This window comes from Aedes aegypti, chromosome 2 (genome assembly GCF_002204515.2).
Source record: "Aedes aegypti strain LVP_AGWG chromosome 2, AaegL5.0 Primary Assembly, whole genome shotgun sequence".
Classification (NCBI taxonomy): Eukaryota; Metazoa; Arthropoda; class Insecta; order Diptera; family Culicidae; genus Aedes; species Aedes aegypti.
Genome location: NC_035108.1, coordinates 118,198,850 through 118,223,929, shown reverse-complemented (window position 1 = coordinate 118,223,929; position 25,080 = coordinate 118,198,850). Strand labels below are relative to the sequence as shown.

General features: G+C 38.2%; 2 protein-coding genes across 4 annotated transcripts in view; both read right to left on the bottom strand.

Moving 5' to 3' along the window:
- LOC5564467 (neurocalcin homolog) overlaps positions 1-25,080 on the bottom strand; it is a 497,420-nt gene that overhangs the window by 399,542 nt on the left and 72,798 nt on the right. The gene's annotated exons all lie outside the window — the stretch shown is intronic.
- The window catches only part of LOC5564460 (neuronal calcium sensor 2), a 403,811-nt gene that overhangs the window by 322,486 nt on the left and 56,245 nt on the right, over positions 1-25,080 (bottom strand). Inside the window, exon 1 of one of the 3 annotated variants that reach the window (XM_021842106.1) lies at positions 11,788-12,484. The exons of the other annotated variants lie outside the window; for them this stretch is intronic. Within the exon in view, the coding sequence (XP_021697798.1) occupies positions 11,788-11,838 (51 nt within the window). The 5' untranslated portion in view covers positions 11,839-12,484. Of the gene's footprint in view, positions 1-11,787; positions 12,485-25,080 lie in introns of those variants that run through there. 3 annotated transcript variants of the gene reach the window in all.

Below are 25,080 nucleotides of genomic sequence, written 5' to 3'. Positions count from 1 at the left end.
ACGATCGAATGTTGTTCACCACACGAAACGCAATTTTGAACCTTCCATTCGGTCGCCGAGTTGACCGAAATCTTGGGGGGACGTGGTTTGACTCCAAACGATGACGATTGCCCTTGCGTAGAAGAAACCTTTTGATCGACCAAGACTGCATCAAGTACCCTCGTTTGCTTTTTCAGGAACTCCACCAGCAAGGCGAAAGATGGTTCGACTTGGTCCGATACATGTTCCTCCCACCGTTTCTGCGTGACGTCATCCAGCTTAGACACCATCAGATGCGTTAGCATTGCACCCCAACTGCTCGTACGCTCCCCTAACTGGTCGAGAATTTTCGTGTTGCGCTCGAAGCAGTCGATGACGTCATGGATACTCGAAGCTGACTCCTTCCGGATTTTCGGGAACTCGAAAATCGCATTCAGATGGCGTTTCTTCAGCAGGTAACCGTTGGAGAACCGAGCGACCAACCCATTCCAAGCAACCTCATAATTAGCCTCGCTCATTGGATAGGAATCGATCAATTTCAACGCATCACCTCTTAAAGACGCCCGTAGATAGTGGAATTTTTGGATACCACCTAAATCTGGAGAAGAATCAATCAGGGCCTTGAATGTGTCGTGGAAAGGCAACCATTTTTCAAAACTTCCATCGAACTCGGGAAGATTGATTTGAGGAAGTCGTACGTAAGTATGAACGTTAGACGACTCCAAATGAGGCACGGATGAAGAAAGCCCTTGTGTCGAATGCGTTTGCGTATTTTGCGGTAATTTGCCAACTAACCCTGCCCTTACCTCGAAATACATTTCTTCGAAATTTTCCCTGACCTCTCGATGCGTCTCGATGCTCTCCTCGTGGTCTTCTGTTTCTTCGATGTCGGCTTGTACCTCCTCAAATTCGTCCCATTTGGCCTCCAATTTCTCCAAACGAAACCGTATTTGGTGCTCGTCCGCTGCTTGACTGCTGGCCAAGAACCTTGCCGTACGTGTCAGGAAGTCCACAATGTTGTCCCTGACGTGGATTTTGGCCTTCAGCTTCTTTCCCATGGTGCGTAGCGTTGATGGCGATGGCGGAGTGTCGAATTACCAGGAGTTGGCCTGCGAATGTACAGGGCAAAGCGGGGAACCTTTCCAAGAGAAATAAACGGATTTGGACAGGAACTCACCTGGTGAGCCTGTCAAATAGGCCTTGTATAATTTCTCTCTGGAACCTGCAAACACTCCTTCCTCCAATCCGAAATGTCAATCACCAAAACGAGCTGCGTGACACGCTGACGGAGCACCAGAATGCCGTTGGGAAGTCGTTGGCCAGAACTTATATTGTTTCAATTGTACACCAATTTCCGTTGAAACGCCGGTTTCCGGGTAATGAATGAGATTCGTACCAAGTCAGGCAGGATTCTGAACCCGAGAATGTCTCTCTGTGCCGATTGATCCAAATTCACGGTTGAAGTCCGCGTCGCACCATCAAATCGGCCCAGATAACTCCAGAATACTGCCAAGCCGTTAGCAGTTAAACTCCGATCCAAATTAACTGGTTCCGTCCAGTCGTTCTCAACCACCAAGTCCACACCAACGTAGTACCGAGAGGGACAGAAAAATGACCAGGTAGAGATGAAAGCTTATAGAGATTTGTTGGACAGGTACTCACCTTGTGAGCCTGTTCAACAGGCCTTGAATGCTGATTCTCTACCGGTTACTCCGAGAAGTCCCAATGGCGTCACCAAGCCGACTTGAAACCGCCAAATGGTGTAATGGCGTAAGTCCTTTGTAGCCAAATTCAATGCACCAAGTTGCAGTGATGGCGTAAGTCCTTTGTCCGTAGACTCAAAGATGGCCTTACCGACGCAGCGTCGGTTCCTTGGAACACTGATCCTGGTCACGGCACCAATGTTGTGGCCCTTACCAAGTGTTCCACCAGAGATTCCCGTGATCGTCTAGGTTTTATCCAGGGTGGGTTGAGGTCTTCCGAAGTCTGTAGTTCCCAAGGTAGGTTTGTAGGTGTCCCCGAATCAGGTAAGTATCTTCTGGCACTCCAACACAAGTACGTAACGCGTTTGGTACTTTAAAAGACTTTATTACACTGATTTAACACTTTATTACACTCTACATCAAACAATTTATTCAACACTACAGACTATACATTTATTAGGCAAAACTACAGATTAAAAATGGACTATATCGTGGCTGATCCTATCAGTTTGGCGGTTGAACAAGAAGTGATCTATGCGATCTCCTATAGCTAGCCTCGTAAAAAGAGTGTTACATCATTTTAGGGATTCCATGTGCAACATCTTGAATATGGTAACCCATTCTTGTGTAGCCTAAAACCTTCTCACTAGCTCTCTCGCGATTCGAGTAGATTGGTAGCATCGACACAAAGTGTTATACAATAGGCTGACAGATTGGAGCATGGCTAATAGAGAGCTAAAGGTAAACACCAACATACATGTTATATATTTGTTACATTTAACTTGAATGCACTCAATGTTTTGAAAGTTATTTTTTATCTCTCATCGTGATCCAAAAGATTTTTTGATTTGTTTTCCACTTCACGTTTATGTTTGTGTATTGAAATGGTTATTTTGCTATTCAAAACATTGAAAAAAAAAAAAAATATTTGATTCCAACGGCAGAATTTTATTTGATGAGTGCTCTTCAGGATACTTCTCAATTCAATACCCTGATAGCCCTACTTGTTTTTCCTCATCTAAAAATCCATCTACGATTGATTTGGTCTTAGCCGACTCTAGTCATCTTTGTAGCCAACTGATTGCTCATGCTGATTTTGATTCTGATCATGTCCTTGTTACATTTCAAATGTCCCATGAAGCGATTCTCAATCCTATCAGCTCCTCTTTCAATTATTTTAGAGCCGACTGGAATATATATGAAACTTATATCGACTCTAATCTTGATGTTAACATTTCTTTACAAACAAAACTTGATATTGGCAATGCTTTTGATACTTTAACAAATTCCATTGTTGAAGCCAGGAGCATTGCAATTCCAATATGTGAAGTAAAATTTGAATCCGTGATTATAGACGATGATCCGTCTTGAAAACGTGAGGAGAAGACAATTTCAACGCACTCGCGATCCTGCTATGAAAATTATATGGCAGGATTTGCAGAAAGAAATCAAGAAACGTTTTTCACAATTAAGAAACAAAAACTTTGAAAATAAAATTTCTCGATTGGACCCTCGCTCTAAGCCCTTTTGTAAATTATCTAAAATTTTGAAAAAAAAAAAACCTCGGTAGCCAATACCAGCATTGAAAGAGGAAAACAAATTATTACTAATAGCGAAAAAGCTCAAAAACTTGTTATGTTGTTTGAAAACGCACAATTTCAATTTGGGACTTACTAGTCCAATTGAAAATCAAGTTACTCGGGACTTCGAAAATATTCTCAATCAAGAGAACGTTTTTGAAATTTCCTCTTAGACTGATTTGGATGAAGTGAGAACTATTATTAAAAAATTCAAAATTTAGCTTATCATTCTTGGCTGATATATTTAACAAATGTTTTCAATTAGCATATTTTCCTGACAAATGGAAAAATGCTAAGGTTGTACAAATTTTAAAACCTGACAAAAATCCTGCAGAAGCTTGTAGCTACCGTCCAATCAGTTAGCTTACCTCCACCAGTAAACTTTTTGAAAAGGCCATTTCGAACAGAATGATGGCCCACATCAACGAAAATCCAATTTTTGCCATTGAACAGTTCGGATTTCGCTATGGACATTCGACCACTCATCAACTTTTACATGTAACAAATTTGTTTCGTTCCAACAAATCTGAAGGCTATTCTACTGGTCTTGCTCTTCTAGACATAGAAAAAGCATACGACAGTGTTTGGCATGAAGGCTTGATTGTAAAATTAAAAAACTTTAATTTTCCAACATACATTGTTTGAATAATTCAAAGTTATCTGTCAAATCGTACATTTCAGGTTAATTATCAGAACTCCAGGTCTGAAAGACTTCCTGTAAGAAGTGTTCCTCATGGCAGCATTTTGGGACCAATTTATACAATATTTTCACATCTGACTTACCTGAGTTACCTCAGGGATGTCAAAAAGCTCTGCAGAGAATTCAAAATGAAATTTTAAAAATGATTCTGAGTCTTCCTCCCTGGTATAGTGCCAATGAGTTTTCTATGTAACTCCAATGTTGAAACATTTGAACAAATGTCAAATAAAATAATTAATAATTACAGGCAAAAATCGTTACAATCTTTTATTGCCACGATTAATACTTTACATAAAAATATTTGATTTTCATTTGATTTCAAAACAAAATTAGTTACTCGCTACAAACTAATCTACTTTTTTATACTCGAAATAATCTTGAAAATTTGCATAGAACTTTGAGGTTTAAAAGCTTGAACTTATTCATACTCTCTCTAAACTAAAACTATCCCGAACACATTCTATAGTACATACCACACGAACACGTACCTACTGGTATGCAAATCACCTATCGAGCAATTTGTTTCCCCCGTTTGATGTTGGGCGTAATTTCATTAATTACCGTCCAATCAGAGTCTCTGTGCTAGAGATAATTGTATGCATATTCCAACATGTTCTACCACCACATGGATACACGCAATATTAATCAATCGAATCGAACTCAATATCCCACCCCACCAAAACCTATCCGAGGGAGAGGCAGATGCAAATTAGATCATAATATCAACATCAACCACTTGATCACTGGCGCAGACAGAACGGCTCTGCTGAATGGAAATCGAATCGTTACAAACGATAATAAATTTCACTCTTCGAGAAGACGTGAAATCGGGTTACCACTTCTGACAACGCCGGAAAGAGCAAAAAATTCATCATTTCGCGTGGCAGAACCATTGACACGCAAAGTCATTTTGGTTTGTCCCGCCGGTCGCTTCTCTCCTTCCCAATGTGACCGGAGAAGAGCATTTCCAGCTTTAAAGGCAAATAAAAATTTAGGACTAGCAAACGAGGACTATTAGCAAAATATACTCTGAGAGAAAAAAGTATAGTAAATCCCCGTTAGATTTCTAGATTGATCCGACTGTCTAAAACCAAACATTTTGATTTTTTTATATTATTTTTGAGAAAGCTAAAGACTAGCCAAGTATGATCGAAGCCTTAAAAATGTTTTTAAAACAGCAAATAATAGACCTATTTGACATTTTACGCGTTGTAAAAATGGATAAATTATTAGTGAAATTATGAAAAACATCCACGTGTTCAGAGGGTTTCAAACCCACGACTCGTGTATGCTAGATGAGTGCTTTACCAACTAAGCTACTGAATAACTCAGAATGTTACAAATTTCAAATGCAAATCGTAACAGTTCACACAGACTTTTCTTATAATCCATATCCATCCATCACATGTATCTCATGCTTCCACAACAACTGTATAGACGGGGGAAGACTATCGAAGTGTCGTTCGCATTCAAATAACGACCTGTTACTACAGAGAGGCAGGAATCTAGAAAACCTAGTACAAATTATAAGGAAAATTAGAATTTATGAATTTGCAAAACTTCATTTAATTCGGAAAAGGTACGGACTCTAAAGTCGTGTAGACGTACGATTTACGTTCCGAGCTGGAAATGCTCTATACCGAGATTATTACACTGAAAAATCATATTTTCTGTTCGTGCTCGGGGAGAATTCAGAGCCACTCACGCTACCGAAAGCCACCCAGCGAACCAATTGTTGCGTTCTCGCCGCCATACGTGACGATATAAAACAATTACGAAGGCAAACGGCTTAATAACGTGTTCCCCTTTTTCAGGATGCCATGCCAGAGGAAGCAATTTGGAAGCTCGAGCCAACCTCCCAACCAACACAAAGACTTTGCGCACGGCAGAAGAAGGGGTTGCACGACGTAAATCGATTACCCTTCGGTCAACCCCGCTTCCTTCGAAATCCGTTTCCGATAGCATCACTTCAGCAGCACAGCACCATCATCGGATGGCATTTCTAATAACTTGTATTAATCGAAATTGTAATCAACCCGATCATTATCAGTTCGTTATTGGCTATTGTCTCGTGTGCGTCAGACAGACGACGACAGGCGGGCGCACACGATAGTCAAATCATTCTAAATGGGCGAAGTGTAGGTCCTATCTATGTCTAGTGGGAGGCAACATGCAGCAAGGCAGAGAGCTTTGGCCACAATTATCAAAGCGGCCAACGGTATGCATGATGGAGGAAACCACTCGAATAACTATAAAACAGATACAGAAATCCTTCTGTATTGAATTGAATTGGATATGGATTATTGGACATTTGAAAATCGTTAGTAACATTTAGAATCTGATGGTATTGGGAAAACACTGTGTGACACTATTTTGTACTTTGTTAGACATCACATCACAATTTACTAATCAGTCAATAGCATCGTGTTTATCAGACATTTTTCGAACGAAAACATTGAACCCGTCAATATACACTGAGTCAATTATTAAAAAATCCATATTATCTTATATTAAATCTCAGTTTAATTGAAGAACAAGTACCATTTTTTATGTTTTGACGCTTTCAATTGTTTTAAAAATTTTTGCACTTCTATGATTCTATGATGAAGAACTAAAAATATTTAAAATGGTGTTTTCGTGTAATTCAAAATTAGGGTTTTGTTTTTGATTGAATTTTTATTGATAAAAAATTAAACATTTTTTAGTGTATTTTTAGCCACAACTTCTAAATAGAACATTATTCTCTAAAATTAAGGGTCTGGAAACTAAAATTTTTCAAATAAATAAATTTATAAATTGCAAAAACTCATAGGCTATTTTCAGAAGCTGTGCTTGAGTCTACTTGTTCGATTTATATATGGTAAACAATGATTTTACCTTGACGAAAACATGTCCAAAATTTACTGTAAATCGAAGGTGATCGAGTGACTGACCGATTTACAAGGAGTTCGTCCGAATCTGCAGCCACCATCCGAAAGATAAGTGCTGTCAAAACTTGATAACACAGAGATATCATACAGATTGTATTGATTTATATGCTTTTCAATCGGTCATACTTCACGGAGGCCATAGGTCTCCGCAATATGAATTAAAACAGTATCTTGCCATCAATCTTAATCGAATTGATCACTTCACGAACTATTTTCAAAATGCTGGTTCTTCCTTCGTCTTCTTCTTTCTGGCGTAACGTCCCAACTGGGACAAAGCCTGCTTCTCATATTAGTGTTGTTATGAGCACTTCTTCAGTTATTAACTGAGAGCTTTCTTTGCCGATTGACCATTTTTTGCATGTGTATATCGTGTGGCAGGTACGAAGATACTCTATTCCCTGGGAATCGAGAAAATTTCCATCACGAAAAGATCCTCGACCAGCGGGATTAGAGCCCACGACCCTCAGCATGGTCATGCTGTATAGCTGCGCTGGTTCTTCCTTCCAAAAGTCAAATAATGGCTTGATTAAAGGATGAACATTAGAAAACGCCATATATATAAACAATAAGAATACAGCAGAAAAAATAGATCTACTAGGCTTAGCAATCTTCTTGTAACATGATTGAGGAATGAAGAGTCTGATCTATCGGAACGATTTTTTCCTAGAATATCTCATGTACCCAGAAACATTATTTAAGGATAATTTTCCGAAATCTGAATTCCTTAAGAAATTCCTCAATTAAATACTGTAGAGATTCTACACGAAATATTTCAAGATATTCCTTGCTCCATTAATTCTACCGAAGGTTACAATTTTTTTAATAATTCTTATTTTAATTTATCCAGTGGCTTTCTCACTAATTTCTTACTTACTTACTCGCAAATGGCGATTAGGCGCGTAGAATGGAACATTGTCGAGAAGCGATGAACAATCTAGGTTCCCCTCTAAAAGGTTGAATACGAAAAGTCGCTATAAATCGTTGCGTCTCAATGTCTACAAATCAACAGCGGGATTTTAAAATATGCATGCAATCAACGCCCAAGCCCCAAAGTATTCCTCTATAGACAAAAAAAAAATAGACAATTACATATAACCGTCTTCCGCCAAAGACTATACAGACTGAACGATCACTAACATTAGGCAACGGACAACACGAAACACGATTTTTTCGTTTGGCGTGGCGTTTCATACACTCAAATGGAAAGGCTTTGCGGAATTCAACGATCATTGACACACGAGCCATAATTTCATCCCATCTATCTGTGAGAGTTTCTGCTCTTGAACGCTCTCTCGCCATGTACCAAACGAGAGACTGAATATTAACATTCATTGGGCTCTCAGATTGCAATGTGCCACGAACACTCTCTGAATATGGTTCGATCGGCTTATTCGGATCAAAATCCAAGTCCTGCAAATTGACTATCGAAATACATAAAAACCCCTTATGAAAACTCGCCGCAAGAAAATTATGAAACCAAAATTTGAACACAAATAAAGTTTCCGTCACAACCTGGAATCCAACCCAGAACCTTGCGATCGTGGCCTATCGTACGTATAACATGCGTTTATCGACGTTCTTGTGTGAAGCGATGCTGTAACGATACATAAAGAGTTCAAATTGCAATAATCGTCCCATCTGTCATAAGGCAAAATATATGAATTTTGAAAATCCAGTTTCGCTACGACTGACGCCGCCGATCATGAAGCCTAAAAATTCTAATTCTCAAACAATTAAATACGAATTTCCTTAACGAACCTTTCCACGGCTTTTTTTAAAATGCAAAAAACTGTAAGTGTTAAGCAGCACGTAATTTGTACATCGACGGCAAATTGTGGTAGGCATTTGAAAATTTTGAGCCTTTGCCAACAGCTCAAGTAAATTTGACCATCTTTAGCCAAACAGGGCACCTCGAATCATATTTAAGTTTAATTCGCTAAAAATTACACTAACTTGCCACAATATGAACGATTGTGCTACTTTTTCCCGAGTATAGTTTCAAATAATCAAATAAAGAAAAGTGCATAGGGGTCGTCCATAAATGACGTAGCATTTTAGGGGGAGGGTCCCAACTAGTGGACATAGCATTTTGAATAATTTTGGTAAAAAGAGTAGCCCTGAAAAAATAACAATCAGTTTTTTTTTTTCAATCAATCTTCATTGTCTGACTTATCAAACTTGGGTTATGAAATGATGATTTAACTTCAAAACAGGTTGAAAACTTCAAATTTTCCTGATAAATACAATCGAACAGATTTTAGGAAGCTTTAAATAGTTATGTGAATATTATATTGTATTCGTGTCTAAACTATTTTATTTATAAACAAACAGATTAAAAGCTTAATAAGTTAAGTAAAAATCAATACTTTATCGACTTGGAAAATATTGCTTTACCATTTACAAGACATAGAATCAACCGTTTTTGGTTTTATTCATATATTCTGTTGAAGCTTTAATCCTTCAAAAGAATACACTCATGGCGTTTTCGTTTATTGCTGGAGCGAACCTTGTTTCGCCCTGGATCTGCTCTAACAGTTGTCAAAACGTTTTTTTATTGGGTCGGGTCGAACCCGGATTCGCCCCAGGTTCGACCCAAACACAACGAGGTTCGCTCTGCCAATTTTTTGCGATCTAACCTGAGCGGGGTTCAACTGTCAAAATTTGATTGTTTACATTTTTATAGTTATCAAAATTAACGATTAAAGCAAAATTTTAATAACAGGAGATGTATACGGAAGCATTCGGCAATATTTATTGCATTAATATTGAGACTTTATTTTGTGATTTTGCACTCAGAGAAGCGAAATTTCATGTAACTGTGTGGCTGACAGTTCGAATGTAGGTATGACACAAAAGATTTGACTCGAACCTGGATACGTTTTCGTTCGTTTATTGCGAGTCGGGTCAGCTCTGACTCCAGGTTTAAAACAGAAAACGCCATCAGTCGAACCATCGATTTGTTTTGAAATATCAATGCTCTTGATGGAACAGCCTGGATAATAATGAGAACATCGAATTCGAGTTTTATAAAATTTGTCCTATTGTTTAGATTTCTAAATCACTCGGTAATTCAACGAAAGAGCATTTTTATTATTTCTTTGTTTCGTTATGAGTTGAGTAAGAATATTAGGTATGGGGAACGATGATGAATTTTAGCTGAACTATTAATAAAGGTGGTTGCATAAAAATTGCTTATTTTTTAAACATTTCAAATATTACGATTGTTTTTTCTTCTCTATCTGGCCACTGTTTCCTGAATGGATTTGAATGTAGAGAACAATGACGAAGATCCATTCCAAATTAAATTATCTTGTAGATCATATTCACTGAAATCAGTGTTTAATATCAATTAGGCATGAGGGTGTGATATGCTACGTATTTTCCAAGGGGGGGGGGGATACCATCAATTGTGACTAAATACTACGAGTAGAGTTACATATTTCTCAGGAGCACATAAATGTACTGACGAGCCTCCAACCAAACCGTCTCTCAGCTCATCGGAATCCTAGTGTGCTGCGCTAGACGGAGGCTCACGAAAATTCTAAAAGCGCGCGCTAGGTGATGTGCTCTCGGGGAGACCCGTCTCATGCGCTGTTCGGCGCTACGGCACACCATCGGTATCCAAGTTGTGAAACAACTGCTTAGTAACGAAGAGCCTCTACAACTATTTTCGCCCCATTATGCAGGCGTCTAGATGGCCTACATGATATGAGCGAAGACTCGCGATCCAAGAGTTACAATTTCGATTCTCGTTGAAAACTTTTGTAATCACTTCAATTATTGCGCTGAATTTTAAACAGCACATGTGACGGAGCGCATGAGACCGCAGTGAGACACATCTCAAGAAAAATGAGGTGCATCAAAAAAGGACTCACAATGTACAGAGCGTCCGTGCGCTTACAAGCAATGAGGCTCCTGCACCTAAGGCTACAGCACGTGCACAGTAACTCTAACTACGAGGGGGGAGAGGGGTGTAAAAAATCAGTGAAAAATGCTACGTAATTTATGGACGGCCCCATATCGGATAATCAATTCGTTCATCACTTTGAAATGCAAAGTTAAGACAATTATGGCTGACATTTTTTTTCGACGAAGTGAGCTATTCGGGTAACTTGGGAAAAGTAGCACAACTGTCCCTTTTTACATTTTCTACTATTTACACTTTTGTTTTAGGCTTCAATTTTTCGCCGAAATTGATGGAAGGTCGTGCAAGTTTTCTTGCCTATGAGTTTAAGGTAAGGTACCTAGGAAAGTTCAAAATATTGAATAAGTCTGACGTACCTTACCTTTCCAGTCACATCAATCTCAGAGCCAAAAAGCAAAAAGGTCGACTTCCATAGTGGTTTCTGAATTCTAAAAAAAATGAGCTTCAACCAGGCATTGCGGAATTCGCTCTCATTTGATTTTGAAACACAATCAAAGCAAGCGAAGAAAAACATCCTATCTGTTGCTGTCTACGATCGGCAATGTGTCGCAAGTTGTAACAAGTCTGATAAATAGAAGCAGCGAACGAGAGCCCCAAAGAGAGAGCGATGATAAAATCCATTTTTCTCGCTTGTTTACCGTTGGTGTAGGCACGATAAACAATCCCCCGAACTTCCGATAGCAATACTGTCCCCCAGATTTGGAGCTTGTTTACAGGGGTTTTATCATGCACTGATATCCCTCCGATCCGATCAAAGTTGTAGCAGTATACGATAAACAGTCCCTCATAATGTGCTGCAGCTGCATATTATGATAGTTACAGAGAGCAATACGTGAAAGGTTCTCTCAATTTTCTCAGGATTCAATCCCTGGCTTCAACAATCATTGCCGCAGATAAAGCATAAATTCAATTAATCACCCATTCACATCATCACGTTTGTTCGCAGTTATCAAAACAATCAACCACCAACCTGTTGATCACCACTATTGCTGTCAGCACCGATGCTACTGCCGCCACTCATCAAGAAAGCTTCTTTGCATACGCAAAATGCGCCGTAAAACGATAAAAAGTGTAGAACGTAAAAACGCGGAAATCACGAAACAGATAAATCAACGTGAGCACCCATAAAACACGTCAAACTAGACACACAAATCGATGCAATGAAACGCACGCTTCGGAACACAGCAATGCAAATAGTTTCAATCCAATCTGCCAATCGTCTAAGTTTAATCCGAATACAACTCACTGGTTCTGTATTTTATTTACTCTTGAATCTGATACTTCATAATTTCTATGCTTCACTTTAAACGGAGAAAACTCACTACAAATTTCACATTCAAATTATATTTTTGAACTCGGCATAAACACGATTATAATTAACTTTTTTTTCGATTTAAGATTGATGTATCACCATCGAAACTACATTTATCAGCAAAGCGCGCTCCAGCACCGTTATCAAATTCCAGCACCCAACATGATTCTCGATGGACGATGACGACGTAAACAAATCCGGATGACTGTTGATTGGATTTTTTTTCAGCATAAACCTATAAAGCTATGCATTCGATAGAACTGTTTTTTCGTTCGTCAAGTATGTCCACCACTCACGGAAAACAGTTTTTCGCGCGCGACTTTGGAATGAGAGGCAGCCTACTGTAGTGGAAGCACAACACAGACTCCCGTAGCCGAAGCTCAATCAGTTAACAGGTGGGTTTTGTTTTTAATAACCTATCCCGACATACAAAAAAAACTCACTGATCAGTATCATGGAGCTGGCTGGCAGATGAATGGGGGAGAACTTTTCCGGTGAATAACGCATACAGACGAGCTGTAGTGTTGAGCCCTTCATAGTTTGATATAAACGCAGTCAACTGAAAGTGACTTGTTGATGCAACACAAACTATATTAGAATTCCGTTGAAATAGATCATCATCGTTAACGCATTATACTGGAGTTGCCTTGTTCGTTTCTGTTAGTCTTTAGCATAAAGGCGATTGCGAGGAATCCGGCAGCAGTGCGTTGGCTTACACTCGTAACACTGCACTTTGGTCCAGAAAGCAGTTTTACGCGGAAATATACATTTTGAGCTTTAGAATGGAAGATTAGACGAAAACGGTCTTTTACAAAGTTGTTTGTATTAGTAAGGCTCTTTGTTTCGTGTTATTGAAAATTAGGGTGATCTACGTTTTCATAGAAATGGTGTAACTATCTTTCTTATTTGTAGAAATTATATTGTACATGCTTCAGCAAAGTTGTAGACCATTCAATTTCAAGCAACTTTGCTTAAAAAAGTTTTTTTGTAACTCTTAAATTAACCGATTTACAGCTTTTTTCCTACGGTGACATAGGGTTGTCCGAGCAAAATTGGTTTTCTGGCTCTAGCGTTTTCAAGTCAAATATCTCATCAAAGTAGTCTATGAAACACTTTTAGAGCCTTGAAAAACAAACATTTTTTATCACAAAAAGCTAAATAACTTTTGAACTAAAATAGATATAAACAATATTTTTGCATGCAAATTTGCGGTTTGTAAAGTTCTAAAAGTCGTTCATAGACCATTTTGAGAAATTAATATTAAAAAAAACTAGAGTTGAAAAACTTTGCTGAAACATGTATAATATAATTTCTACAAATAAGAAAATTAGTTACTCCATTTCTATGAAAACGTGGACCACCCTAATCTTCAATAACACCAAACAAAGGGCCTTACTAATACAAACAACTTTGTAGAAGACCGTTTTCGTCTAATCTTTCATTCTAAAGCTCAAAATGCATCTTTCCGCGTAAAACTGATTCTTGGACCACTGTGCACTGTGACAGCAACTCTCTAAGGCGGTTAGAAAATTTCACAGCAGACGATTAGGAACTACTGTTTGTAGCCTGGCGAACAGAATAGTGCTAAAACTGTGGTGAATATGATGGCGTATGTAAATCCAAATCGCACAATATATGAGGTGGTTCTAATCTATAGAGGAATCCCTGAATGAATTTCTGGAGAAATCTATTGAGCAACAATTCCTAAAGGAATCGCTGGAGACATTGCTGATGGATTTTCTGGAACATGTTTTTCTGTTCGGAACATAAACCACTGCGACCAATATTTGATCTATTGTAGTATACTGCCCATAAACGCATAATTGTCCCATGTGAATAGAAAATCCAGCAAACAAGAGACTGCGTTTATGGGCAGTATATCCCGTGTCATTTGATTAGTGCATGTCGTATAACCTTTTCACTATTGAGAAGTGATAAAGTATTCGGTTTTCTTACAGTTGTAATTCCTAACTTGATCACAGGAATGGATTCTAATTAAAAGGTTCCGCTATTTTTACCCTTTGAAGAATGTGGTGGGTACACTCTCCACAGGCGCGCCCCTTTATCAGTCGAAATCGGATGCCTTGATAAAGCCAAGAAATTACACCGATATTGTCCATGCATCAGAATCCTAGTCCTCACTTCTTCAAACTAGAGAACTAAAAAAATAAAAGATTAAAATTGTTGTATTCGACTCATTTTTTTTTCCTTGTCTCAAGATCATTCTCGGCAACTGGGAAAACCAAGATATGTCACTTTCAACAAGGTTTAAAAATGTAACAAAGACTAATAAATGTTCCATTGATTACTATAACATCCTGTTCTCTTTGTTTGAAGCAGTCAGGACTAGGATTCACTGGTAGATCTTTACCCCATAACGCACCACAAAAAGGTGATCTACCCGCGTTATGGAACATTCCTGGACGAACCGCTAGAGGTATTTCAAGAGGAATCCCTGGAGACATTTCTGAAGGAATATATGGAGGCATTTCTAAATAGATCCCTAGAGGAGTCCATGAAGGTATTCTTGGAGGAATCCCTGAAAGTACTTCTGATGGAAATTCCCAAAGAACTCTTGGAGGAATTTCTGGAAGAATCAATGGAGAAATTTCTGGAGGAATCACTGGATGAATTTATTGGAAAATCCCTCTATAATTCCTGAGAGGATCCCAGGAGAAATCCATGAATAAATTTCTGAAGAAATCCCTTGAGCAACTCCTGGAGCGAATCCATTAAGATGTCTCTGGAGACATTCCTAAAAGTATCGCTTGAAACATTCCTAAAAGATTTCTTGAAGACATACCTAAAGGAATGGCTAAAGGTATTTCTACACAGAAAAAAAACCGTTCTCGTATCCGTGAACTCGTCAAAAAGCAAAAATACACCGTGAACTAGATCATGTATCTATGAACGCGTTGCCTAGTTCCAAGAACGTTCATGTAAACATGATGGTACCGTTTAGACTCATATTCCGAACACTTAACGCCAGCAGTGACTTCAAATGCTTCTTAAGGTGATTATAAAACGAAGTCTGTTTGGTTCTTAAGTCTTGTGCTCTTGAAAATTTGATGTGTGGCTTCGTTCTATAATCACCTTAAAGCCATAAATTAGCCGATATTTGTGAAAATCTCAATTTATTCGCAAAGTCTAATTGTTAGCTGTTGGGTGTGCCGATAATAATGGTGATTTAATTGATTTTAGTATTAGTTTTACAAAAAAGTATGGAATTCCATTTTGATTCAAATGCCGAACACTCTGTTCATTCCGTCTCATATTCCGAACACCTTGATTCAAATTCCGAACAGCACGAAAAAATCGTATTCAAATGAGTAATTTCGCAAATAAATTTATCTGAGCTAGTTATTATCAGAAAAAAATATCCATCAAATCTGTGCTCACCAGTCGTTTTCTATAGTTCTATACCTATGCTGCATGTCTGGGCAAAGTTTTAAAAAAAATCGTAGGGCCCGTTTTCAAGTTACGCCCTTTTGATTGTATAGGTCTACAAATTTGAAGAAAATCTAAGATATTTGAACGGATTTTTATTGGTCGTGACTATCAGATGTACTAAACCACCAAAATTTGTTTCGAAATAGGTGTTTTTAGTTATTTGTAACCTCTGGGTGGAGTTTTGAATGATAAGATCAACAAAATATAGAGTTACGCCCTTTTGGAGGTGTAACCATTAAAGACACTAATTTTCAATTTAAATAACGTCAAGCATGCTCAAATGTTTTCAATGACACATTGCTCTTACTTGCCGTAAAAGTCCCACACAATTAACTGATTTTTCATAGGCTCAAGTGCTATAAGGCATTACGGAGCCAATTTTATCATGTAACCAAATTAATTTTTATACAACAATATTCTGGATAGTTTGGTGAAGCAATGAACTCTCGATTCAGATTATTTAACATGCAATTGCAACATGTAAGTTGAGACATCAGAGAATACTTTTGGACTTCAGTTTTCGATTATGGTTAGCAGAGTATTTAATAAAATTAAATTAACGAAGTAGAAAGCAGCGATACAAAATGGAAAAAAAAAAATGCAAAGTATAGAGCATCCGTTATAATTTTGATAAATAGAATTTGAAATCGTAGCACTTACAGAGCCTAATTTTAAATATTTGTTTCTGTCACCTACCGTCGTTGGGGGTGAGAATGATCCAAAAAATGATATGTACGAATTAGTTATTGAATAACTATCGCAATTTAACTCCAATAACCTCTGGGTGGAGTTTTGAATGATAAGATCAACAAAATATAGAGTTACGCCCTTTTGGAGGTGTAACCATTAAAGACACTAATTTTCAATTTAAATAACGTCAAGCATGCTCAAATGTTTTCAATGACACATTGCTCTTACTTGCCGTAAAAGTCCCACACAATTAACTGATTTTTCATAGGCTCAAGTGCTATAAGGCATTACGGAGCCAATTTTATCATGTAACCAAATTAATTTTTATACAACAATATTCTGGATAGTTTGGTGAAGCAATGAACTCTCGATTCAGATTATTTAACATGCAATTGCAACATGTAAGTTGAGACATCAGAGAATACTTTTGGACTTCAGTTTTCGATTATGGTTAGCAGAGTATTTAATAAAATTAAATTAACGAAGTAGAAAGCAGCGATACAAAATGGAAAAAAAAATGCAAAGTATAGAGCATCCGTTATAATTTTGTTAAATAGAATTTGAAATCGTAGCACTTACAGAGCCTAATTTTAAATATTTGTTTCTGTCACCTACCGTCGTTGGGGGTGAGAATGATCCAAAAAATGATATGTACGAATTAGTTATTGAATAACTATCGCAATTTAACTCCAATAAACTTCAAATTTGATGTGTATGTACTTTGATAATACATCAACAACTGTCCATAAAATTAAAGAAACATATTTATCCACTACAGCACTACAAGTACATAAAAATTACCCAATCTCACTCTATAGACGGGGTGACATTGTAATTGAAATAACTTGTTTTTGAGGATATGATTTCGAAACCATTCAAAGCTGAAAAATATTGATAAAATACGATGCAAAGAAGACGAAATGACATCTGAGATATTTCACAAACATAACAAACTCTTTTAAAAGTACAATTTTATCACAAACATTGAATAGCTACGTAAATAGTATGTAAAACCAGCATTTATCGTCAAGTTTACATAGTTTCTCTTGTTATTTTTCATTTAATTTTCTTTAAAGTCTTATCTTCATTAAAATATAGTCTATTCAGTTTCCCCAAAAGTGTACTGAAAACGTGATTATTTTACACCTTCGGAAATAATTTATTTTCAGTGCGACATTCCGCTCTTAATAGATTTCAGGCAGTTTTCCAAGTTGTTGTCATAATCTCGGTAATTCCGAGATCCTTCAACTCCCTAGTACTTCATTGAGATGTTTCTATGAGATGGTATACTAATAATAATTTGATCCAATGTTGCTCCACACGAAAAACTGTTGCTGGTCTGTGAAGCTGTCCAAATTCTTTGCATTGTTATTAAATGCACGAAATCCACAAGTAGACTTGTTTGATGTTTCAGCAGAATGGGTTGATTGATTCATACAATTCTTTCACTATTGCATATATCCAGGAATCTTACGTGTTTTCGTTATCGAAAAGACCGGCCACAGGTAAAATCATAGATTTGTAAAATATCTAAATGTTGTAATGTATGCCACAAATGATCACAAAAGCACAGAAGTAACAGCTAGAATAATTATCAAATTAAAACATAGTCACGTGAACATATACGCCCTTGCTAAATATACTTTATTTGGCCAGCCGCGAACAAGGTGGCGGTAGTGAGCAAACGTCAAACTCGAATAAAAGCGATGTGATCGCCAAGAGTAGCCCGACGGTCAACTAATACAAATATTAGAATTGGGCACTATTCGGCTGTGCGATGAAATTAATAGAAGTGTTACGTTTGTTTGTCTGTGACTAAAGTGTTGACAGTGGTCTTGAGTGCCATAGTTTGGCCGCAGACAGACGTTTAAGCAGGAACAAATTTATTCAAAATTCCTGTGTAAATTCTACTGTGGTGCAAACATGGGAAACATTCACTCGAATATTGCATTTCTCTCGCTCACATCCACAAGCGTTCAAGAGTGAGATTGCCGTTTCATCGACCAAGCTGAGTGTTTCAATTTCCAATGCGCTTTCTTCTTGTTCGCCGAGCGATAAGTTAGACAAAAACGGCAACAGAATGATTCACTACCGACTCCTTGTGCCGAAGGCATCCGATTGCTGCAGCGAATGATTCTTTACATTCCGATTCCGCACGAGTGGCATTCGTATTTGAGAGCTGAAGAGCGTTCACTGACTGGTAATACACAAGGCGAAATGTTTCAGTGAACGCAAAATCTGTACATTTCGCAAGAAGCTTTCAGTGATCGAATGGCGAACGCGTTCTTTCGTGTCTCCAATTCAAGAGAGGATAGGTGCTCTCTCCGCTCCGTATATCTTTTCATTTTCGTTTTTTTTTTTTTTAAATCTTTATTTGAGTGTATTTTAACACACGAGGGCTAGTTCTACACTTTTTTCATTTTCGGTTTATCTCAATCGTTTACGATTCGTCGGGATTTCGCTCACCCTAGTAGCGTTCGGTAGTCATTGAACATTCGGTGGCAGCAGATACTTTGCAGATATTTTATCGGTAGCGTTCGGGTGAGTGAGTGAATTTTCCCATGCTTGCTGTGGTGTCACCTAGGGAGCAAATAGGCCAGGAGAAGTGGATGAACTTGTCATTCATTTTTCTGTCAAATCTCATACAAAATCTACTTTTTCTTTGACAGAAATTCACTCTAGGTGAACCACTTCCCCTGGCCTATTGCTGCAGTACAGTGACAGTTCGTAAAAGCACGTGGCATCTACTTCTCGCTTACCACCCAATCCACCACCCACTGAACAAAACTATCAAAACAATCACTTTAAAAATGATTCACACAATTGTGATACTTTCACGCCATTTTATTTTACGTGACTAACGATCATTCAAGGTTATTATACTAGTATGAATCTGTGAGTAAATTAAATGCCAACTTGTGGTAAAAATTACAAAAGATTTAATTAACTTTTACATGAGAAATTAGATCCAAAAGGGAACATCACCCACCTAGCGCAAAAAAAGGTGCATAGTTTTTAGCGTTGAGCTCGCCGGCTGTGGGAGCGGTTGTGTGTCATGCTGTCAACGAAATGTGATCGGGGTGGTGGCGGGACGCATACGCCACTAACGCCATCTGTTAGCTGATTGCCACTTGGCGATTTGTGGCGGCCATGTTTTTACACAAGTGGCTGAGTCTAACTTGAACGTCTGTCTGCGGTTTGGCCAATACTGCATTACTCAGTAATTGAAGATTAAGCTCTGGGGTAGTACAAAGTTAGCCAGAATAGCCGAAAGAAACTTGTTGGTTATGACAATATTTTATGACTATAGATAACAATACAAAATTGGCTCCGTATTGCCTTGATCGATTAGGCCTATGGAAAGTCGATCAATTGTGAAAGACTTTGACTGCATGTTTATGCAATGTGTCATTGAAAACATTCGAACATGCTTACCAGTATTATAATACCTAATTAATCTATTTAAAATTAGTGATTTTAATAGTTACACTTAAAAAAGGGCGTAACTCAAACTTTCGACAATATTCTCATTCAATACTCTACCCAGAGGTTACAAATAACTAAAAACACCTATTTCGAAACAAATTTTGATGGTTTAGTACTTCTGATAATCACGACCAAATATCTTAGATTTTCTTAAAATTTGTAGACTTATACAATCAAAAGGGCGTAACTTCAAAATGGGTCCTACGATTTTTTTTATATTTTGCCCAGACATGCAGCATAGGTATAGAAAACGACTGGTGAGCACAGATTCGATGGAGCTTTTTTCTGATAATAACGGTCAGGGAAGCACAGTGCCAAGGTGTAAAATAGAATGGAAGACGTTTAAAATAAATTGCAATTAACTGCCATTTCCTTGTTATTTGGTGACATATTTCAGCGAAACATTTCAACCATATCGCCATACAAAAACCAAGTGTTCGGAATATAAGTCTGTTCGGAATTTGAGACAAAACGGTAGTTCACGGTGTACTTTTGACAGTTCACGTTTTCCAGACCGCTATTTTGAGCGTGTAGAGTTATCTTTGGAGGCATACCTGAAGAAATATCATTCCTGGATGAATTCCTAGAGGAATCCAAGGAATACCTGGAGAAATCCCTGAAAGAAATATTAGAGATATTTCTGAAAGTAAGCTTTGAGGAATCCCTGCAGGCATTCCCCGAAATATTCCTGAAGGAATCCCTGGAGACACTCTTGGAAGATCCTTACAAGCATTTCCAAAAGCATTCTTGGAGAAGTTCCTGGAAGCATTCCTGGATGAACCCCTGGAGTCATTTCTAGAGGACTCACTAATATGGAAGAACACCTAAATTAATATCTGTAATAATTCCTGGAGGAATTCTTGACGACATTCCGAGAGACATTCCCATAGAACAATATACATAGGTACATTTCTGGAAGAATCCTGAAGGCATATCTGAAGAATTTTCTAGAGGTATTCACGGAGTAATTTCTTTAAAAATCTTCTAGAGGAATCCTTGAAAGGATCCCTGTTAAAGAATTCCTGCACGAATCCCTGCAAGCACTCCTTGAGAAATCCTTAAAGCCATTTTTGGAGGACACCTTGGAGAAACTTTTGGGGGAATTTTTGAAGTAATGTCTAGAGGAATCCTTGGATGAATACCTGATAAATTCCTGGAAGCATTCCTAGAGGAATCCCTAAAGGCATTCCTAGAAAGCCCTGAAGTTATTCCTGGATGAATTTTCTGAAAAATTTTGTTGAAATTTGTTGAGTCTTTGGAGGAATTTTTGGAGAATTCCTAGAGAAATTCTTACGCGAATCTATAAAGAAAATTCTGAAAGAATCCCTAAAGGAATTTCCCAGCAGACATTCCCCGAAGTAGTTTTGAAAGAATCCCTGGAGACACTCCTGGAAGAATCACTACAAGCAATTTCTAAAAGCATTCTTGGAGAAGTTCCTGGAAGCATTCCTGGATGAATCCCTGGAGTCATTCCTAGAGGACTCACTAAAGGAATCTCCTGAGGAACTCTGGAGAAATTATTCTATGGAGGAACACCTAAAAGAATCTCTGTAAGAATTGCTAGAGGAATTCTTGACGACATTCCGAGAGGCATTCCCATAGAAAACTATACATACTATACATAGATACATTTCTGGACGAATCCTGAAAAAATTTCTAGAGGTATTGGCGGAGTAATTCCTTTAAAAATATCCTATTGGAATCATTAAAAGGAATCCGTATAAGAATTCTTGCACGAATCCCTGCAAGCATTCCTAGAGGAATCTCTAAAGGCACTTTTGGAGGACACCCTGGGGAAATTCTTGGGTGAATTTCTAAGTTTTTCATAGAGGAATCCTTGGAGAAATTCCTGATAAATCCCTGGAGGCATTCCTAGAGGAATCCCTGAAGGCATGCCTAGAAATCTTTGAAGTTATTCTTGGTGGTGTCCCTGCAGGTATTCTTATAGGAATCCTAAGGGAATTCCTGAATGAATTTTCTAAATAATTTTGTTGCAACTTGTTGAGTCTTTGGAGGAATTTCTGGAAGCATTCCTAGAGGAACTCTTAGGCGAATCCATGAAGGAAATTCTGAAAGAATCCCTAAAGGAATTTCTGGAATAATCCGTGGGGAAATTCCTGCAGATATTTCTGAACACATGCTTTGAGGAATCCCTGCAGGCATTCCCCGAAGCATTCCTGGAAAAATCCCTGAAGACACTCTTGGAAGAATCCCTGAAGCATTTCTAAAAGCATTCTTGAAGAAGTTCCTGGAAGCATTCCTGGATGAATCCATGGAGTTATTTCTTGAGGACTAACTAAAGGAATTTCTGGAGGAACTATTGAAATATGGAACACCTAAAGGAACCTCGTTAAGAATTACTGGAGGAATTCCTGAATACATTCCAAGAGGCATTCCCATAGAACACTGTACATAGATACATTTCTGGACGACTCCTGAATGTATTTGTGAAGAAATTTCTAGAGATATTCGCGGAGTAATTTCTGTAAAAAATATCCTAGAGGAATCCTTAAAAGGAATCCCTGTAAGAATTCCTGCACGAATTCCTGCAAGCATTCCTAGAGGAATCCCAAAAGATACTTTTGGAGGACACCCTGGTGAATTTTTTGGGGGAATTTCCTTAAGGGGGGTTCTTTCTAGAGGAATCCTTGGAGGAATTCCCGATAAAACGCTTGAGGTATTCCTAGAAATCACGAAAGCTTTTAGATATTGCCTGTAGGGATTCTTCCAGGAGTGTCTTCAGGGATTCCTTCAGGAATACTTCGGGGGATGCCTGCAAGGATTCCTCAAAGCATGTGTTCAGAAATATCTGCAAGAATTTTTCCACGGATTATTTTAGAAATATCTTCAGGGATATTTCCGTAATTTTCTTTATTTCCAAAAGTGCCTTTAGAGATTCCTCTAGGAATGCTTGCTGGGATTCGTGCAGGAATTCTTACAGGAATTCCTTCAAGGATTCCTCTAGGATATTTTTGAAGAAATTACTCCACGAATTCCTCAAGGAACTTCTTCAGAAATGTACCTATGTATAGTTTTCTATGGGAATGCCTCTCGGAATGTCGTCAATAATTCCTCCAGTAATTCTTACAAAGATTATTTTAAGTGTTCCTCCATATAATAATTCCTCGAGGGTTCCTCCAAAAATTCCATTAGTGAGTCCTCTAGAAATGACTCCAGAGATTCATCCAGGGATGCTTCCAGGAACTTCTTCAACAATGCTTTTGAAAAAGTCTGTAGGGATTCTTCCAGGAGTGTCTTCAGGGATTCCTTCAGGAATACTTCGGGGGATGCCTCCAGGGATTCCTCAAAGCATGCTTTCAGAAATATCTGCAGGAATTTTCCCACGGATTATTCCAGAAATTCCTTTAGGGATTCTTTCAGAATTTCCTTCATGGATTCGCCTAAGGGTTCCTCTAGGAATGCTTTCAGAAATTCCTCCCAATACTCAGCAAAATCCAACAAAATTATTTAGAAAATTCATCCAGTGATTCCCTTAGAATTCCTACAAAAATAGCTGCAGGGACACCACCAGGAATAACTTCAGAGATTTCTAGGAATACCTCAAGCGTTTTATCGGGAATTCCTCCAAGGATTCCTCTAGAAAGAACCCCCCTTAAGGAAATTCCCCCAAAAAATTCACCAGGGTGTCCTCCAAAAGTATCTTTTGGGATTCCTCTAGGAATGTTTGCAGGAATTCGTGCAGGAATTCTTACAGGGATTCCTTTTAAGGATTCCTCTAGGATATTTTTTACAGAAATTACTCCGCGAATATCTCTAGAAATTTCTTCACAAATACATTCAGGAGTCGTCCAGAAATGTATCTATGTACAGTGTTCTATGGGAATGCCTCTTGGAATGTATTCAGGAATTCCTCCAGTAATTCTTAACGAGGTTCCTTTAGGTGTTCCATATTTCAATAGTTCCTCCAGAAATTCCTTTAGTTAGTCCTCAAGAAATAACTCCATGGATTCATCCAGGAATGCTTCCAGGAACTTCTTCAAGAATGCTTTTAGAAATGCTTCAGGGATTCTTCCAAGAGTGTCTTCAGGGATTTTTCCAGGAATGCTTCGGGGAATGCCTGCAGGGATTCCTCAAAGCATGTGTTCAGAAATATCTGCAGGAATTTCCCCACGGATTATTCCAGAAATTCCTTTAGGGATTCTTTCAGAATTTCCTTCATGGATTCGCCTAAGAGTTCCTCTAGGAATGCTTCCAGAAATTCCTCCAAAGACTCAACAAGTTGCAACAAAATTATTTAGAAAATTCATTCAGGAATTCCCTTAGGATTCCTATAAGAATACCTGCAGGGACACCACCAAGAATAACTTCAAAGATTTCTAGGCATGCCTTCAGGGATTCCTCTAGGAATGCCTCCAGGGATTTATCAGGAATTTCTCTAAGTTTTTCATAGAGGAGTCCTTGGAGAAATTCCTGATAAATCCCTGGAGGCATTCCTAGAGGAATCCCTGAAGGCATGCCTAGAAATCTTTGAAGTTATCCCCTGAAGACACTCTTGGAAGAATCCCTGAAGCATTTCTAAAAGCATTCTTGAAGAAGTTCCTGGAAGCATTCCTGGATGAATCCATGGAGTTATTTCTTGAGGACTAACTAAAGGAATTTCTGGAGGAACTATTGAAATATGGAACACCTAAAGGAACCTCGTTAAGAATTACTGGAGGAATTCCTGAATACATTCCAAGAGGCATTCCCATAGAACACTGTACATAGATACATTTCTGGACGACTCCTGAATGTATTTGTGAAGAAATTTCTAGAGATATTCGCGGAGTAATTTCTGTAAAAAATATCCTAGAGGAATCCTTAAAAGGAATCCCTGTAAGAATTCCTGCACGAATTCCTGCAAGCATTCCTAGAGGAATCCCAAAAGATACTTTTGGAGGACACCCTGGTGAATTTTTTGGGGGAATTTCCTTAAGGGGGGTTCTTTCTAGAGGAATCCTTGGAGGAATTCCCGATAAAACGCTTGAGGTATTCCTAGAAATCTCTGAAGTTATTCCTGGTGGTGTCCCTGCAGCTATTTTTGTAGGAATTCTAAGGGAATCACTGGATGAATTTTCTAAATAATTTTGTTGGATTTTGCTGAGTATTGGGAGGAATTTCTGAAAGCATTCCTAGAGGAACCCTTAGGCGAATCCATGAAGGAAATTCTGAAAGAATCCCTAAAGGAATTTCTGGAATAATCCGTGGGAAAATTCCTGCAGATATTTCTGAAAGCATGCTTTGAGGAATCCCTGGAGGCATCCCCCGAAGTATTCCTGAAGGAATCCCTGAAGACACTCCTGGAAGAATCCATACAGACTTTTT